The sequence below is a fragment of the Micropterus salmoides genome, unplaced genomic scaffold (genome assembly GCF_014851395.1).
Source record: "Micropterus salmoides isolate LMB-PRFRI ecotype aquatic unplaced genomic scaffold, ASM1485139v1 Ms_hic_scaffold_11, whole genome shotgun sequence".
NCBI lineage: Eukaryota > Metazoa > Chordata > Actinopteri > Centrarchiformes > Centrarchidae > Micropterus > Micropterus salmoides.
In genome coordinates, this window is record NW_024040152.1 from 17,010,233 (window position 1) to 17,029,176 (window position 18,944).

The window sequence follows — 18,944 nt, forward strand, 5'->3', positions numbered from 1 at the left end:
GACCAAATGTGTTCCCTGGTTTTAGTTGTACTAAAAACTTTAGAGGGATTTAAGTTGTTGTTTCTTAAACGATCTCCGATGAGCCAACCCTACAGGCACTTTTACAGATCTAAAACTGTTAAGTAGTCATCATGCCAAAACGTCTATGGACCTTTCTGTGCACATTGAACCCATCCTGTCAATTCATATTCAAGGTAAGTGCCATGCATGAGTTCAGAATTGACTCAGTATTCAGCATTAATTGTGCAGTAATAAATGTTTTTTTCAGGGGCAGGAGAGTGCCAAAAGAAAAAAAGGAGACTCGTCTTTAAAACAATGTTTTTCTCTATTGCAATAGGATTCTTTTTTTGTGATGGAAGCAAATTTTCTACTACTACTAGCGACTTGCTTAGTAAAATCCATAAAAATCTGTACTAAAATGTAAAGAATATGGATGGACACACAGTAAACCCGTCTGTGCTTTATTAAACAAATAGATTATGCTTGGAGTTGACAGTGGTGGACAGTTGTGTCTGACCAGGATCATATTTTTATCTTTACTTTTAAGTCAATTCCAAACAGTAATGAGTCACCCAGTCTCCTCTGCAGTCCTTGAATATACTGACTTAAAACTCTCCCACTTCTGTCCTCGTAGCACTTTTCTGTCTTCTGCTCAGAGCAGCTGCTGCTAGGCAAGGCTTCATGCCTGCATGCATATATTTAATATTTATATCAAAACAATACTCAGAAGTAAGAGAAAAAAGCATCAAGGAATAATTCAGCTGAAATTCAATATATAACACAAGTAACATTTTCACTAGTTAATTGTTATATGATTACAGCAATGTTTTAAACTACTTTGTTAGTGGAAAAAGTGATGTGACTACAGTAATGTGTTATTAATAACTACCCCCAAAACCGACTCAGACTACTATATTGTATTGAAGGGGGATCAATGCGTCACATCACAATAAACAAACCATGAGCTGTGCGTGAGCGGCACAAAGAAAAATTATGCATATGGCATCACAGTATTGCAGACAGTTTTGACGTGACTGAAAGGAAGGAAAATATAGTGGAAATGAAGAATAGATTGCTACTTTCAGTGCTCACAACCAGTTAAAACTGTTATTTGGCAATTCACAAGATAATATTGGCTGTTTACTGTGAAGATGTATTAAAAAAATGGAATAATTTTATACACACATCTAGATTTGGGCAATATAAAAAAACAAAACACATTAAATTTGCCTAATTGGGGTGTCTCAAACAATTGTGGGAGAAGTCTGACTTGGTAATTACTGTGTAGTTTTAAATAAACAGAATTGTGTGCCATGTTTCACAATATTAAGAGAAACCTATTAAATGAATACAGCGATTGACATATTGCCCGGTTGTGCACACAGGTTGATTGAATAGTTCCATCATAAGGATAGCCACAGTATGTTAAGAAAATGGCATATTGTTATTATAAAAATACGAAGAGGATGCTAACATTTGGTTTGCTAAAAATATAAAAATAAATTATTTGGATGGTATGATTGTAAAAATGGGTATTCTGCAAGTGTGCTTTTCTGTTTTATCTTTTTCAAAGCTCCATTCTCTCCTTGTGTATCTATACAATTTTAGAATCAGATTAGCTGGCACTGACTCTGACCAATATGACAGGAACATTATCAGTGATTTTTATAATCATGTGTAAGATACATGTATCTAGTCATAATCTAATTGGCAATTATGTTAAAGGACCATACTGGTGTTTTCTATCTTATTATCATTATTATTGTTGTTGTTGTTATTATACCCTTTCAGCGAATGCAAATCTAAACAAACAAACACCTATATGAAGATGTTCATACTGTATAGAAATAAATAAAAAAAGAAAAATGTCAAACACCAGAATGGTCCTCTAATGGCCAGATCTTTTGCCAGGATACTTGAATCCAAACAGTACTATTAGCAATGGCTGCCAAAGAATACATTCAGATCCGCAAGTGAAACCATTTGCATAGAAAGCCTTTCAGTAGCACTATAACCAAAGAAAGATGTCAGGTTTATTAAACTTTTCTAATATTTTTTTTAGGTGTATGGCTCCAACAAACCTGCAATTGCAGCTGAACAAAGAATCCTCTTAAGTAAAAAATAAACAAAAGCAAAACATGGTAGGCTCAGAATAATCAGGAACATTAAGATTGCTTATCCATGAATTGTGTGAGTCTACTATTGCAAACACTCACCAGAGTTCAGATGATCGTACCTTTGTAAGACCACAGACTGCTCTGCAACTGTCTGTCACTTACACAACTATAGCTATCAGGTGTATTCAGAATGAGCGTAGTGGCCTCTAATTTTGAGCATCCCCTAACCTAAAAGAGAAAGGCTAAAATAAGACTTAAAAGTGTGATACGACAGCAACTTAAATGGTGTTAGTAAATAGATTGAAAGACACGTGGTGAACGAATAAATAACCCTGATGAAAATAAGGTCCCATTCAGTTGTGAGGTGATAGATTGAGTAGAAAACATTGGCACACGTTAGCTTGGACTTCTGGGGACTTCTTATGAAGTCAGACAAGACTCTTAAAAGCTGTCTTTTGTTTCTTTAGAAACGAATTAGTGTACATCCATTGTCTTTTTGGTCTCAGAAAGTTGTAAAAATGCCTTAGCTTTGATGAGAAAACACTGCATTAATGATGCAGTGAAATGAAAACTAGTTTTCCCCTTCACCTTTTACATCAGTTGGTAAGAGCGCTTTAAATCTGTGCCATGCAACCAACATACACTGCTCTTTTCTCCTGCATGTTGTCAAATGAAGTTATTCCCTCCATTGCTGATGAGCTTCCCTTTCTTCTTGAGTCTCTTCAGCAGACAGGAGGCGATGCCTAAAGCGCCGCCCTTCAAAAAGCGAACAAAGTTGTCTCCCGTCAGTGGGCCCATGGCAAACAGACCTGGCTCCTTGGTACACTCAAACGTGTAGGGGTGGATGTCAATGGGGTTCTGCTTGCAGGAGATGGGTTTCGTTGGATCATGACCCAGGTACTGGCCCTGCCCCTTCAAGAAAAACAAGTTTGGGTTGGTCCCAATCAGCACTAGGGCCATGGAAATCTTGAATGCCTTGAGAGAGTTGTTCCCCTGCAGCAAACACTTCATGTCAGACTGGAAAGACACCACGCAGTGTTCAGGGAAACTGGTATAGTCAGGAAACAGGCTGGCACTGGCATTACCAGCCATGTTACCTGTGGCAAGTTGAGGCTTTGGGCACATCTTGGCACATACTGAGGAGGCAATACTAACTGCCTGGGGTCTGTTTAAAGCAGAGGGTGGAGCCACGTCCGTGTAGGTCTGAGAGCACATCATGTTGTAGACTTTGTGGTACTCTGGGTAAAGAGTCTTGGGCAGCTGTTTGAAGATGAGGTCTGGGTCGTCTACACTCTTACGAAAGACATGCAACACTCTAATGTTGCTGTTACAAGCACACAGAACTGCATCTGCAGCACTTAAACCGGCACCTACAATTAAAACTGGATCTGAGTTCATATCCAGTTTTCTCCGGCTTACAGCCAAACCCAGGTCTGAGATGCTGTGAAATACAAAGGGTAGGTCCTCCCCCTCTACACCCAAATGAACCGGCGAATCAGACGCACCGGTGGCCAGAACTACATTCTCAGCAAATAGAGAGAAGGGGACATGAGTGTCGCTCTGCACCTGCTGGTATCCCCTTACTTCCCAGAGCGCCCCCCCTCCTCCCTTGTTTAGGCACTCAACACCATTTCCCTCAAAACCTTCATTCCCACCATCTCCCACCCCTCCATCTCCTTGATCAGTGTGTCCATTTTCCAGACCTTCTCCCTCGTGCCCCCGGCAGAGTTTCTGGACAGAGGTCACGTAGGTGTTGTCAACAAAATTCTTTTGGAGGCCCTTTAGTTTCACATAGTTACGGTAATAGGATGAGATCTCCTCCGGAGTGGCTCTGTCACTGGTTACATCCCTAGAGAGAATAGAGACGATGAGGAACGAGAGGTAGCAGAGTTAAACTGAGACTTGAGCCATGTATTTGCTGTCCTCTCAGTACCTGCGTTTCCCATTGGTCAAGTCTCTGTAGTTAACCCCAGGAAGCTCCATCCAGATGCCAAGACTTATAGTCAGCATGGACCCTTCCATAGCCTGAGGGAAGAAGAGAAGGGTAGAGGGAAATGCAATGTCAAAGAAGGACAAAAACTAAAATATGGATCATTACAAGTGTGTGGCAGACTAAACCATGTAGCTTACATGCCAAGCACCTCCAGGCGTTGCCCTTCCCAGCACCAGATGTGGGATGTGTTGCTGTTTGTCTCTCCTCCACTGAAGGACAGGGGGGAACTCATAGCCAAAGTCAGCATTGGGGTGGAGTAGTGTGTCAAAAAGCACAGCCACAGGGTTCCTTGACCTCCCCTCAAGACCTTCACTCAAATATTCCAGATCCTGCAAGGGAAAAAAGTCCAAATCATGACACACCTGAGTGGCCTGTCCATATGCAAAGAAATTCGTAGGTGCTTTTACCTGTTCGGTGATAGGTAGGTGTTTGGTCTCCTGCAGCTTCCTGTAGAGTATCGGGTTTGGGTGGACAGTTGCCGTATCTAGGTAGGGCTTGTATCCACTCAGCAGGTAGGACAGACAAATACCTGATGGCCCGTTGCCTAGAACAGACCCAGGTTTGGGAAGTTGTGAATTAGCATGTGATACAAGTTAGATTGAGAAGTGGAATGTGTGAAGAATTAGTTGGAGTAACAGTGTGAAACCATTTAAGGCAAGGTTTACCTATGATGACTACAGGGACAGTGGGTGGGCGCTCTTGTTGGTGAGTGGTCTCTTCCAGAAGAGGCATGGCTGCAGCCTAGGCCAGAGCCGGCACTGAGGAGGAATTATAGAAATGTGAAGAAAGTTCCAGACATTTCTGTAGCCGTCTATTTAATATTCAACAAAACCCTCACGTCCATTTGTGCTTTTGCCTCCCCCCATTCCGTGTCAGATTATTTGAACAGGTTCAAACCGGCTTGCTGTCTTTGTGTCTGCCAATGTTGTTGTTGTCTCATGTTAGCTTAGATCCTGTCTCCCTCCACCATCATCAGCTGACTCAGAAACACACACACACCGAACGGGAAAATAAACCTTTATTCATCCTGTTATTGTGCTTCCACACACAGTCATGACCCTCCCTGTCTGTCTGGGCTTCACACACGTGGAAACACCCCGCCACAACACAACGTGACCCCAGCTTTTCTCTTTGCCATCCACACACCCCCTGTCCTATCAAACACGGCCCGCGGCGAGGCTAGCCTCTGTTAACCCCGGTGCCGCTTCCCAAACAATAGGGAGTTCTAATCAGATTTATGTAGGCTTGGGTCTGTTGTGAAACGTTGCCGTTGAGCATGTGTAGTGTGTGTTTGTGTGTTACGCGACAGTGCCATTGTGTGCCCACCGGGCAGCAAATCCCCCCTGATCACTCCTCCGAGTGGGCCCTAATCCCACTGGCCCTGTTTATGTCTTTACCGCCCCTTTCAACAGGAGCAGGGTGAGAATGTGGTCCTGGCATGCTGACAGACCAAACCATCAGAGCTCCTCCTCCTCTCATACCCCCCAGTCAGCCACTGCCGCCACTACCACACACTCACAGACACTCCCGCCAAAACATTACCCATCAGCCTCAGCAAACAGTGCCCACTTGCCCCAGTTTCATACTAACCAAAACACTGCCCATACCGCCTTTGTCTTACATTCCAAGAGTCTGGCTCACGTCCCTAAAAACACCAATGTCTCCCTTCTGCCAATACAGTCTGCCTCATTTCATGTGCGCCCCTCTCTCCCTCCCCCTGTCTGACCATGTGTCTGTAGGCCAACCAGTTGTCTTTGGTCGTCGGCTTGTTTACCCTTTTCAGTAAAAGCGCAGGGATTCCACATATTGCCTGCTCTGTTTAGAGAATGTCGTGCCACCAATTTCGCAAGCTGGTATTTCCATGCTACTGGTCAATTTGACAATTTGTTTTTTGCTAGAACTTTCACTTTGCACACCCTTAACTCGTACCAAAATGAGTCCCTTAGTGTATGTCGATTTCAGGGGATCCCATTTAATTCATAAGAATTTAAGATTATAGTGTTATCTGTCCACTTTCTTCACCAATAAAATAAAGAACAGGTTAAAATAACAAGCCTCCACATATGGTTGACAAAACAGAAGTATGTTGTTCAGTAAGGAAGTTCATTCTAGACCTTGGGAACAGTATTTATGACAAAACAATCTCAACTAGGTCCATTTACCAACTTTTTGTTTTTTCAGATGCATCTTAATCAGCAAATGGAACAAGATTATTTAATCACACCGCAGTATGTAGTATGTGTTTGGGATGGTTAGGTTATTCTTCACTCCCCTGAACTTCCAAACGTAAGTCTTCCAGCTTTAATTTATCAGCCTGAGTTAACCTGATTATTACTCAGTTTCTGTTGCTCATTTGCTGTTGACACTTCTTTAATAAATTTGTATTTTGGTTGGGATTATGTTGACAAAGTAAGTAAATAATGAGCATTAGTGAAGTATGCTTTATTTTCTGTATCTTTAAAATCAATTCACTACCAACAGTAAGGTGTGCATTTCAGGGAAACCTTGGGAGTTAAAAAAACAAACAAACTACATCCACTGCTAAAATGTGACATTAAAAGAAATGTTGACTTCATTGTTGTGGTGCGTTGTACTGTCTTCCTGCCCTTTCATGTGTGCTTCTGCAGCATGAGTGGAGAGGATGGACTATACTTTTCTAGAACAGAGTGTAGGCCTGATGAGTATTATATGGAAAACAAATGAAACTTAAAGCTAAACGTGTAATGTTCAGTGGGGGCAACAGAATGACACTGCATGTATTAAACAATCAACTTTTCTGTCGCTAATTTGGTAACCATGTTTGAAAATATTACTACTGCTTTTCAGGAATCCTCTTCTATTTTTTTCTTGGTACAGGCTCTGTTTGAAAGATGCGTTTGATTTCCACAGGCCTACAACTACAGCCTCATTTAAGCACTTGGGCTAATTTGCACGGAACAGCCTGGAGGTCAGTTGCAAAATTAGGTAGACTTTAATCAAGCACCGGATTGTATATAGGGCCTATATGTGGATGATTCTGCAGCACAAGCTACTAAAGGAACTAAACAATGATGTAACTGTTTGTTCCCACTCACTTAATGCACATCACCCTCATGGACCCGCAAGCTCAAACCTCCCACTACACTCCTGAGCAGCGGTCCTTGCAGCCTGCATCCAATAAGGCGCAAGGAGCACATGCGACAGCGTCTATGTCACCATCATTGCATGATTTAGGTCAGATACACACTCACGGCCATCCGCAACACTCCGTCAAGAACAGGATATCTTACCGTGTTGTGATGTATGTCTCTGTCTGCCAGTCGCGTCCTGTTATCACGACCCACGGTAGCGTTTCTAACCGTATAAATAGGCAGACACCGGTGGGAGGACCTATACAACTGTCCGGGCTCTTGCATGAGATAATAAACCAGCCTCTCTCTCGTCATCACACACACACACACACACACACACTTACCTCCGTGCAGTTAAATGCGAGCAGACCTAGTTTATTCAGGTATGGTCTGCCTGTAGTGTGAGGAGGTAGGCTAGATCGTGTGTGTGTGTGTGTGTGTGTGTGTGTGTGTGTGTGTGTGTGTGAGAGAGAGAGTGATTGTGAGAGTGAGTGAGTGAGTGAGAAAAAAGACCCGGCTCCTGCGTTTGCTTTTGTCGTCATATGCGCATCTCACTCTGCCCCAGCAGGCGTGAGCGCGTTCACAGAGGAAGAAGATCAGAGCATCTCTCTCCGCATCCTCACAGCGCCGCCGACACTCTGCTGTTCACTGAGTGGACATGCCAATGCTGTCCTGTATTGTTTCTGCCTGGCCATGTAGAATTAAACAAATAAAGCCCCTGTAATGAGCTCCTGTAAGCTGAGATATGTTTTACATAAAAGTGTTTTTTTGTTTTCCAAAATGTCCTGTGACGGGAAGGGAAAAGGCTACCCAAATGGAAAAGGGTCCATAATCAGCATAAACATGGCTGACTCAGGCTATGCTGCAAGGCCAGACCAGCTATGAGGTCTGGACCTCCGTAATCATGTGAAGGCTATAGCCTATCAATAAAAATAGTTGATAGTGGAGCTTCTCCCCATAAAGAGCATTTACGCAAGAGTCACAGCAGCATAACTTCACATTTAAGTCGCTGACAAGGCGACAGGGTCGTTCAGAATCTAATGTTAATTCTTGTTCTGTGTTCTCCACCACATCCAAAAGGCCTGACACACAGTCCAGGTTCATACAATGAAACTGTCTGGAGTGAAGCAGCTGTCCTTCTAATCAACCCCGCGCTCCATCAAAGCCTCAAAATTATTTCAGAAGCTAAAAGTTGAATTCTGTTTCCTGACATCAAATTATTAGGCTGTAATATTGCACAGAGCATCCTCTGCATTCAGCAATAGCCTGCTGCATTTTGTTCTGTCATATAGTAACAGTAGAGCCCATTATGTAGTCTGCACATCATTTGTAAAGTCCTGTGATGACAGTTGTAGGCTACTTTTGAGATGCATCTAGCCCAATGCAGGTTGTGAAGATTAGTATACAAAGATTTCCCTGTTTGCTCTACCTGGTCATATGCCTGTCTGTATTTCTTTTTTATGCAGATTTAGTGAGCCAAGCACTGGGGAGAAAGACCATGATGAACAGCCTGTGTGTCCACTGTTTAAGCCTTCACTGTACACACACACAGAAGAAGAGGGTAAAATTTAGCATAAATAAAAGTATTGTTTTGCCAATAGGTCCTTTATATGTATTTCATTATAGATCATTAGTTTATGTAACTGTAGTGTTTAACTTTGGTGGTGTTTAGGTGTAATTTTGCTATGAATTGCTGTAAATAAGCTCTATTTAAAAAAAATCTGGACCTCACTAATTTCTAAACCCTGGTTACAGCCCTTGCTGCATACAGTGAGGCGCCAGTGGTGCATAAAGTCATAATGCATTCATTGTGAAAAAGTTCCAAAACCTATAGATTAAAATCATATAAGTACTATACATCTGTAATAAAAACACACAGGAAATTAAATATTTAACCATTTAGAGGTGCGTAAACTTCAAGTAAATAGGACAGGATGTATGGCAAACTTCAAGGATTTTTTTTATATTAGTGGAAGATTGAGCCACTGACTGATAGTGGCGCTTCCTTTTCAAGTAGCATTAGTTAAGGATAATGTTTTGATGACAGGTCAGAGGGTCACAAGAATCATTTTGAGTTGTCCTTTGAGGATATTAATCATTCATTCCAAATTTTGTGGCAATCCATTCAGTACTTGTTGACCCAGCTCAACATGTGGGAATGACAGACAAGGACTCTATCCTGCTATCTTGCTATCCTCAGGCCCTGCTCACTGGGGGCAAAGACTATAAGAATTAAATGTGTGTTGAAAAATTAGTTGTTATGCTTTGTTGATGAACATAAAATATTTGTGTATACACCGTATTACACACATACACAATGTAATGTAATCCATTATATTAATGTCAGTGTAGTTTCTTGTGTTGGGCAGAATAGCACTATTTGCTATTTACTATTATTTAGAAACTTTATAAGATAATGATCATGCAATACATTTGTTGATGGCCGCCACTGCATGGGTTTTGCCAACACAAAACTGTTGCATCAGCCAGGTAATAATGAGGGAAACGATTGGCTGAAGAAAATGTACTAGTGCTAAGATTCAGAGGTGATTTGTCAAAAATATTGTGTTACTCATCTTAAAATAGTTATGGCGGCTGCACTGTAATTGCACCATGATGCAGTTGCTGGTCTCATAGAAATACATTTAACAGCCTGTCTAACTTGGACTGAATGGCGTATTTAAAATGTTGCATTTATTCACATAGGGGAAAGTTTAATCAACCATCCAGTAACTTTCTGTTTCCCAGTTCCCAACTAAATAACTATTATCCATATGCTCATAAGTACATTTGGCCTGTATAGTCCATTTTGATATTTCAAAACTAACACTAATTAAAGCATTTTTAATTGTTGGGTATTATTATAAGATGAATGCTGAGATGCACAACTTGTAAGCCAGGTGCAGGGAATGTGCAGTTTATCTTGTGTTTCAATGTAAGTATTCATGAACTAACCCGATTATGTACTAGTCTGATTCAATTATGTAATGGTCTGTTTATATGCCAAAAAAGTTGATCTTGCACCAGAAGGATGTGTGGTGGGTACCAGCACCATGGTCCAAACAGTTGTCAGTCAACCCCGCAGAGTCCCGCCTCTTTCCTCCATGAGCCAATGAGCTGCGAGAAACCACCGCTTCCGGTCCTCCATACATACACATGTAAGCTATCCCGTATCTCAGTTAACAACACAAAAAGTGGCAATAAACGCAACCGAGGATGGTTCAGTTCAGCAGAATCTGCTTCCGGAAGGTAAGTACTATATCAGACCCAATGTTAATCTCATTAAAACAGTTTAATTTAGAACAGCAGCTGTTTTACGAACAGTTGTAATGGTGACTTTGGCTGACAAGCTAACTGCTCGCTGGCTGTATGGTGTGTAATGTCAAAACATCAACATTGTCTAACTTGGTCTGTGTGACCTCTTTGATCAAAGTATAATCTTAATGCTAGCCATCATAATCCCAAGCACTTTTAGGACTTCTCATGGGAGAGAAGCTCAAAAATGCTTGAAAGCATGCAGCATTGTTGAGCTCGGTCAGTCAAAACAATCCCACGATGCAATGGAAACTTGAAAGCTCCAGAAAAAGCAAAACGTGGACCTTGAATTGGAATTGTTTTGTCAAACATCATATGTATTGTTTTGTGTATTTGGCATAAAATCCAGGTCAGGTGATCAAATAATGTTTAAACCAATAGGAAAGATTATGAACAAGAAAATTACATTGACATTATTGCTAGTTTCCCATAAAACGATTTGACCTTCTTTTTAAGATTGTAGTGGTTACCTTATTGTAAATAAAGAGTACTTTATCCGTGTCTAAGTTAATGCAACATTACCCCACTGAGTTTTCCTTGTATGGCTGCAATAGCTGTTGCAATTATTGTTTTTAACATTAGCCCTTTCCCTCAAAACCAACACAACTAATAACTAATTTTATCCAAGATATGTGTTATTCAAAATACAAATACAAATCAAGCCAATCTAGCTTTCTTCATGGATGGATAGAACAAACGTTGTGAAATGTCATTTTGTCTCTTTCTCATAATCTTTCTCACATTACTGCCACATGTCAATAGATGCTGTTTGTATAAAGGTAAACATTTTAGTAGTTTGGGTTACCTGTTGGGGGCAGTGAGGCAGCTCCAGACTTGACTCACCTGTTTATTATAAGTGGCATTGTCCCATTTACATTACATTTACTCATTTAGCTGACGCTTTTATCCAAAGCGACTTACAATTGCTATATATAGGTCAGAGGTCGCATGCCTCTGGAGCAACTATGGGTTAAGTGTCTTGCTCAGGATGGTGGATGGGTCACAGTGGCGACTTGAACCTGGGTCTCTCACACCAAAACCACCCCTAACTTGCATACGTTTTGAATCTCCTCACTGTAATGTCACCTTTCCTCCTCCTGCAGTATGGAAACTTTGTGGACAACCTCCGCCTGTACACCCGTGGAGGCAGTGGGGGCATGGGCTTGCCCCGTCTTGGGGGACAGGGAGGGAACGGGGGAGATGTTTGGGTGGTGGCCACAAAGAACATGACCTTAAAGAGGATCAAGGATAAGTACCCCCACAAACGTTTTATAGGAGAAGCAGGAGCCAACAGCAGGTTTGTTTCTAAAAATAAAACCTGAAGTTTCCTTTTAAGTGTCGTTATTGGCTATCTGTTGCCAATCATTGACATCAGCTGATGATTTATGTTTGGACCCTCAGACCATGTGTAATACATGCTAAGAGTTCTTTTCTCTATTTAGTTTGTGTGCATTCACTTTATTGACAGTGTCCGAGCACTGAAAGGAGAGAGGGGGAAGGACAAGGAGATCTTGGCTCCTGTTGGTATCACAGTTACCACTGATGATGGCAAAATACTCGGTATGTCAAATGTCTTTTGTAATACCTCCCCCATTTTTACAATGCCTGGTCAGCATAATCAGCGATACAATTTTAGTTCTAATAGACTTGATACAGTGGATCTGTGAGAGTAGAGACAGTCTTGGCGTCTAAAATGACACAGCACTTGCTATTGGTCAGCCATTAATATCTCCGTTGTATCGCACTGTATCTGTGTCAGCACAAACTCACCAGGGAGGTTTCCTTTGAAATATAAGCAACTGAGGATGTGGACGTGAGATTTTACATTTTATGGGTTTAAGCACATCATTTGTGGCATAAAATGTATATTATCATTAATCAAATGGGAGTGGGAGAATAGCTGTCTGATGTTGCAGTAAAAAGCCTATTTTATTACTAAACTATTTATTTATTTATTTTAAACTATTCTCATCCCCCAAGGTGACCTGAATACTGAGGGTGATCGTCTGATGGTGGCAAAAGGAGGACACGGAGGCTCCCTCTCCTCTGCATTTGAGCCCAGTAAGGGCCAAGCCAAACATATAAGGCTGGACCTCAAACTCATCGCCGACCTGGGCCTTGTTGGGTGAGAGCAGAAAGCACCATTGAACATGTTGGTTGATTTCAGCTGAGGCTCAAATTGGTACAGATATTTCTCTAAATAACTGATGTTCTTGTGTTGATTACCGGGTCAGGTTCCCAAATGCAGGAAAGTCCTCTCTCCTTACAGCCATGTCTAATGCCACACCTCAGATTGCCAGCTACGCTTGTGAGTACACAATACTACACCCATGTACTGCTGTCTGAGTTAAATAATTCCTTGAGTCAATCTTTTTTTTTTTTCTAAAATCTTTATTTCACAGTCACAACTTTGAAGCCGGAGATTGGCAAAGTGATGTATAAAGATTACAAGCAGGTATGGGATTGCATGTTAGTTTAGTGTCTTTAACTGTCCATTCAGTTACTTTCTTTTTAGTGGTTTCCCCTCATTGAGTGGTGTATTTATCATTTTTTAAAATTTTCGGTAGATTTCTGTTGCTGATCTCCCAGGCCTGATTGAGGGAGCTCACATAAACAAAGGCATGGGCCACAAGTTCCTAAAACATGTGGAGAGGACCAAGCAGCTGCTGTTTGTGGTGTGTAGTTGAAGTGACAGAGTACATAAGCTGACTTGTGTGGTCAGAATAACCAGCTGATGATTGCCTGTGCTGATGACAATGATGATGATGGAGTTGGTAGTTAGGTGTTGCTTTGTCTGGCTGCAGGTGGATGTTTGCGGTTTCCAGCTGGCAAGCAAAACACGGTTTAGGTCGGCCTTTGAAGCGGTTCAGCTTCTCACCAAGGTGAGACTGATTCTTTTTACCATTCTTCTTTTTCAATTCACTCCTGATCCATCGACCTCAATTTATTTCCCTTCTCTATCTTCTTCTTCTTCGTTTCCTCCTCCTCCTCTTCCTCCTTCACCATGGCCTCAAGGAGTTGGAGTTGTACAAAGAGGAGCTTGTATCGAAGCCGGCTTTACTGGTGGTGAATAAGATGGACCTGCCTGATGCTGAGGACAAACTTGCAGAGCTGAAGGAGCAACTACAAAATCCAGACGGTACATTTGATGGATTATGTGTTATTTTATTCATTCCATGTCATCTTTCCCAACACATGGGCCTGATTAATGCATTTGCTCTGTGTTGAGACACATTAAATGCATTAACAAGGTAAAAAAGTGGTGATCTTTTGCCTCCTGTTTGACGGTGCAGCTGCTCAGAGATACTAAGCAAATCTTCCCTTACCATTTAATGATTATAACTACTTATAAGACACAGAAAACAATTGTATTGAAAACACTTTATCCATGCTAAATGCTATCCCATCTGGGTATTTCATTACAAAATTGGCATTTTTGACTTTACTAATGCATGCAGTCAGAGGGAAATTAGCCTCGTAGCAGTTTATGTGAAGACAGAGTTCCAGTTAGGACCAATGGCAATAAAAAAGTGTTAGCAGACACAGGGCAATAACTCAAAAGGTTCAGCATTATGATAACTAAGAAACACAAGAAACACAAACCCTTTGTGTTGCCTGTAATGTGTTAACTCGACAATCATACATATATTCCTTCCTGCAGAGTTCAATGATCTGTTGCCTGAAGACATGATACCGAAGAAGTGTATGACCTTCAGACACGTGGTTCCTGTCTCTGCCTCCACTGGGTTTGGTATCGACCATTTGAAAAGTTGCCTCCGAGAATCGCTGGATGAAAATGCAGAAATGGCAACTAAAGCCATCCATCAAGAAAGACTGCAGGCACTGAGGTTCCAGTCACAAGAGCGATTGTGATAAACAACAGATAACATGTTGCACAATTTAGTGGCCTCTACAGTGCACCACGACCGACGAGTGTGTCTGCTAAAAAAAGTTCAAACTAATTGGACTTCAATGGCAGGTAAACACCATCCACTGAGAAACACCGGTGGCAACAGAAACGATGTGGTTTCAGTGCAGACCTGCCCTCAGGAGTTTGACCGAGGATGACTTTATTTCACCTGACCATCGCAGCCAAAACATCCAGTGTTACGAGGCTCCATGAGTTCAGCATGAGTTGAACTGTGCTTCGAATAGTCTCTTGTTTGGTTGGAGGTTGTTATGAAAATCTAAGTCACAGTTAACAGGGTCACCTTTATTCAGAAATTACGCATTGTAAAAAAGCTGAAATCTGTTTGAACACCAGACTGATTTATATGCTTCCCCATGAAAGAATAGATGGTTAGGCAGGCGCAAAAGCATCATTAGCTTTAGTGCCAGATACATTAAATTATAAAGAATGTAATTGGAACCCTTGTAAGAGAGGAGAGGTGCAATTGTACCAACCAGTGCTTTTCTGTTTCTTCAGATCGTTCATGAAATTTTGTGTGTTGTAAGGTTGGACTGATAACTAAAGTCTGCTGTTTAGGACTCATAGCAGTGATTTTTATGTTAGGTAACACGGGGCCAGGGATTACTGTGGTAGCAAAGCCTGAGTTAGCCATGACTGATTTCATATTGACATTTGCAAAGAAACTGTATTTATTGTTGGAGTGCTCACGTCTGGCTGATACACAAGCCTCTAAATAAGGTCTCATTTGCTGTAATGTAATACAAAACAATTAAAAAGATTTTTAGAAATGGCAGCATAGGCAGATGTGTTGATGAAAGTTTTATTTTATATTAAATATATTACAATACTGAATGATTAAAGGGGGAAATATGGGGATTGGTTTTTGCATCAGTCTGTACAGCATACAGGTAGGGGAAAAAAAGACAGCTACTGCAGTACTTTTATTTTAACTAGCGCAGGTTTTCAAGGTTCCTGCAGCAGAATGCTGATGTGTCTGGCAAGATGGGACCACATGGTTGAGAGACTGGGTGGTGGTTGTGCTCCAGTACACAAATACATTCAAGTCTCTGGCCAGACAGAGACAGACAGCTCATCTGTAGGGGATGTTTTTGCCAGGGTCGTCCTGTAAGGATCTGTCGGTCCAACCATGTGCTCGCAGGCAGATCCAGCCAATATGTTTGGAAGATTGACAGTTGTACAGTCGTAGAAGTCACTGCCACCTGCATGGTCCCATTCGTAGTGGAGAGTGCTCAGAATGTAGTGCAGTGCACCCTCCATGACACCAGGACAGATGTCTCACTGTAGCACAGTATTGTGATATTTAAAATATTACTCAATAGTTCAAATGCTCTCCACAGCATTGGGCAGCCTAGGAAGATAGCTGGGCCACTAGACACTGACCAATACTTGAAGAAGACCAGAGTAAAGACAAAAGCTCTGGTAGAAGGCAAATCATGAGCCCATACAGACATTTACAATGTTATGTGTGTCCAAACGTTATATGATACAGATTAGCACATGCCAGAGGGATGACTGCTTCTATTGGCCCTAGGACAAATGTGTTTCAAAAAAATGTCTCCATTCAAACTCATCAACACACATAATTAGAAAAATGCACTTAATTACTGTTTGGATCGTTGCCATACATAATGATGAGAAAAAAGATTACAAAGGTACTTAATAAAAAAACATACTAGTAGCAATATTAGTCCAATATTGTGAAGATCATATTACCTATACAGTCCTAATAGATACATGAGTTACAAATGAACAAGTGCCCACACCAGAACAAAAAGTAAAAAACAGTAAAATGACAAACAGGAGGCCGTAAGAGAAGAAGAACTTGCTTTCGGGGAGCGATATGGCATACGTTTCCCAAAATTCAACTTAAATAGCTACACTGGTGTCAGTCAAAGCACAAAAACTCTATTCAATCATTTAAAAACCTGCCATGAATTGTCCTGACTTTGCTGACAAACAGTGTAACAACAGTGTAACAAACAGCAAATAGGCAATGAGGGGAGAGTCTTTCAGTGGCATGCTTGTTTCCAGTTATGGTCTCACAAATAGCCTATCAGAGAAATAATTTGATATAGAACTGTCATGCTGTTGGTCTTCACAAGCTCAAACAGCAAGCACTGTACAGCATAGTTAATCATTTACAAGGCTAAATATCTCAATCAATCACAGCTAAATCCAAAATGCACATTTCAATCACAGTTTCCAGATTCCTCAGCCAATTAAAGTCATCAACCACACTCACGTTATTAACTTCCTATTCTTGCATTCATCTGAGGGACTTCACCCACTGCCATAGTGAAAACAGGAGCACACTGGTCTCAAACATCCAAACACACAATCAGGGGAAACTAAACACATCTTTATTTTATCAATGGGAAATTTCCAAAAACCACACGACGGAGAAGTGGTACCTCGATAACTTCACTAAATACATCCCATTTATTTCACTCAGGAATGGCACATAAAACTATTTCAATTTACCTAAATAATACTCATCAACAGCTGCTTCAGCAACATTCAAACATCTTTATCAATACGTCCTCAGTCATTACTGGATGCCTGTGCATTTCTCCCAGAGGTGGATGAAACCAGTGTCAAGATAATATAAAAACACGTTTACATTCTGCTGTGGATGGAGAAAGCTATATAGGTCACAGTCACACAGGAAAAAAGCCAGAGGGAGAAAGAAATGAGGCCGGAAAATAGAAACACAGACAGAACACTTATCTACAGAAATCTGCTTCTGTCTACAACACAATACAACAGGAAGAGGAGAGAAGATATGTCCCTCTCTTTCAAAATAAAAGCAGAAACATACTCTGTGTGTATTTTACTGTACATATTTACACACGTACAAACAAACCGAGAGGAGGGGGCGGAGGAGGAGGAGGAGGAGGAGAAGGAGGAGAAGGAGAAGAGCGGGGTCAGGTTGGGTCCATGTCATGGGTTATGGGATATAACTGGTGATACAATATGGGTTACTTATAGTGGAGAGAAAGCATCTAAGCCTACTGAAGGTATAAAATCACTGCCCCCTCGCATGCTTTCCTTTCAGATCAGACAACTGTTCTTCTAGTCTTTTCAGTAGGAGGAGGTTGCTGATAAACAGGGTTGACTCATGCATACAGTGTTGGAGTTTCTACAGTGATTCGCGTGCATCAAAATGATCCAACAAATCCAGCGATGCAGTGTGATACAATGCTCCTGGCTTCCACAGCTCCTTTTTTTTTTTAGAGAGAAACTCCAAACGGTGGCGGTGAAGTGAGCGTGACAAGAGCCGAGCTAAGGAGGGTGTGTCAAGGTTTGAGGTTCTAGGACGGGGAGGACGGGGGGGACGGGGGGGGGGTTCCAGACCCATAGGTGAGGACTGAGCAGACAGGAACAGCTCAGTCTGAGCTCCAGCTGTTCTGGAGTGGATGTGGAGCTGGTTTCTCGGCCAGTACTCCGCATCGCCTTGTAGAAATCCACTGAATGACGACGCCAGGCAAGACAGTCTCGGAGATGCTTGCACACACTGACTCACACACACATTTTGCCTATTTCCACTCCAGTGGGGGGCTCTCTCGCTTTCTCTTTTAATCGCTCAGAGTTAATTTTGTTTTATTTTTTGTGTTTTTCATTCATAGAAAAGGAGAGACAAATGTAGTTCCTTAAGGTCTTTTGCAGAGTAGGTAAGATGGCTGTTATATTGAAGTCTCCCACAGCTGAGGAGACAAGGGGAAAGCAAAGAAAAGAAAAAGGGATAAGGCATGAGAAAAAGAGACAAGACATTATAACATTTGCCAAATTCACTTCACTATTTAAATTAATTTTGAAAGATTAGCCTTATTTTATCTTTTTATCAAGACAAAAAGACAAATGTCATGATCCTCATTAGCCAAGTTTTAGTAACCTTCAGTATTCATAGTTTTGCCTTTGTAAAGCCACACTACACAACAATAACCCAATTATGAAGACTTGTCATCATCACGTCTTTAACCACTGATTTATGAACTGCTGAGATTTAAATCTTATCCTGAATTCATGAATAAATGGTATCTGCCCGGCCTGACTCACTTTTTGTTCATAAAAACGTGATTACAAACATAAAAATGAGTTGATTGTAGGTGCTGTCAGATGAGAGAGTAAAGTCGATCTCTGACCTCTACAGATCCCCTGCAAGCTATACTCTATAATTAACTAATCTGAGACAGTGACCATCTCAAAAGACAAAAATATTGTGCAGTCTGATCCTGGCACTTGAAAAGTTACACACTAAAAGAATTATAACATACAGAATAATATAAAATTATAGTTTCTGTCACCAATCAGCTCAAACTACAGATCCAGGTTCAGATTTGACAATATCCCTCTCCAAAACTGACGGCTCCAGCTGGTCTGTAGCTCAGTCTGAGGCAAAATACTTGATACCTAACCTTTGTACATTAAGATACTTTAACTGCCCAATTTTGTGCAGACCAGTGCAGAATTTCCACTGT

General features: G+C 41.3%; 3 protein-coding genes across 4 annotated transcripts in view; 1 reads left to right on the forward strand and 2 right to left on the reverse strand.

Moving 5' to 3' along the window:
- Positions 1-71: 71 nt before the first annotated feature.
- On the reverse strand, positions 72-7,869 carry osgin2 (oxidative stress induced growth inhibitor family member 2). Its single transcript, XM_038711468.1, has 6 exons — positions 7,380-7,869; positions 4,776-4,868; positions 4,518-4,654; positions 4,248-4,439; positions 4,051-4,142; positions 72-3,966 (listed from the first exon to the last, which is right to left on the reverse strand). The coding sequence occupies exons 2-6, from the start codon at positions 4,840-4,842 to the stop codon at positions 2,784-2,786; spliced, it is 1,671 nt and encodes a 556-aa protein (XP_038567396.1). The 5' UTR covers positions 4,843-4,868; positions 7,380-7,869; the 3' UTR covers positions 72-2,783.
- Positions 7,870-10,334: 2,465 nt separating this feature from the next.
- On the forward strand, positions 10,335-15,238 carry gtpbp10 (GTP-binding protein 10 (putative)). Its single transcript, XM_038711477.1, has 10 exons — positions 10,335-10,469; positions 11,639-11,832; positions 12,004-12,095; positions 12,516-12,660; positions 12,770-12,843; positions 12,938-12,990; positions 13,103-13,210; positions 13,340-13,417; positions 13,551-13,674; positions 14,197-15,238. Exons 1-10 carry the CDS (start codon positions 10,437-10,439, stop codon positions 14,406-14,408), a joined length of 1,113 nt encoding a protein of 370 aa, XP_038567405.1. The 5' UTR covers positions 10,335-10,436; the 3' UTR covers positions 14,409-15,238.
- A 79-nt stretch (positions 15,239-15,317) lies between these two features.
- Positions 15,318-18,944, reverse strand: part of adam22 (ADAM metallopeptidase domain 22) — a 72,369-nt gene continuing 68,742 nt past the window's right edge. For both annotated transcript variants that reach the window (XM_038711469.1, XM_038711470.1), the window contains exon 31: positions 15,318-18,170. In XM_038711469.1, coding sequence (XP_038567397.1) covers positions 18,150-18,170 — 21 coding nt within the window. In that variant the 3' untranslated portion in view covers positions 15,318-18,149. The remainder of the gene's footprint in view (positions 18,171-18,944) is intronic.

Coding starts and splice junctions, on each gene's coding strand:
- osgin2 (XM_038711468.1), bottom strand. CDS start 4,842: ATGCCTCTTCTGGAAGAGACCACTCACCAACAAGAGCGCCCACCCACT. Junction 4,143..4,247: donor CGCCTGGAGGTGCTTGGCAT/GTAAGCTACATG, acceptor TTCTTCCCTCAG/GCTATGGAAGGGTCCATGCT. Junction 3,967..4,050: donor TTGACCAATGGGAAACGCAG/GTACTGAGAGGA, acceptor TATTCTCTCTAG/GGATGTAACCAGTGACAGAG.
- gtpbp10 (XM_038711477.1), top strand. CDS start 10,437: ATGGTTCAGTTCAGCAGAATCTGCTTCCGGAAG. Junction 13,211..13,339: donor CCAAGCAGCTGCTGTTTGTG/GTGTGTAGTTGA, acceptor GTCTGGCTGCAG/GTGGATGTTTGCGGTTTCCA. Junction 13,418..13,550: donor CGGTTCAGCTTCTCACCAAG/GTGAGACTGATT, acceptor CATGGCCTCAAG/GAGTTGGAGTTGTACAAAGA.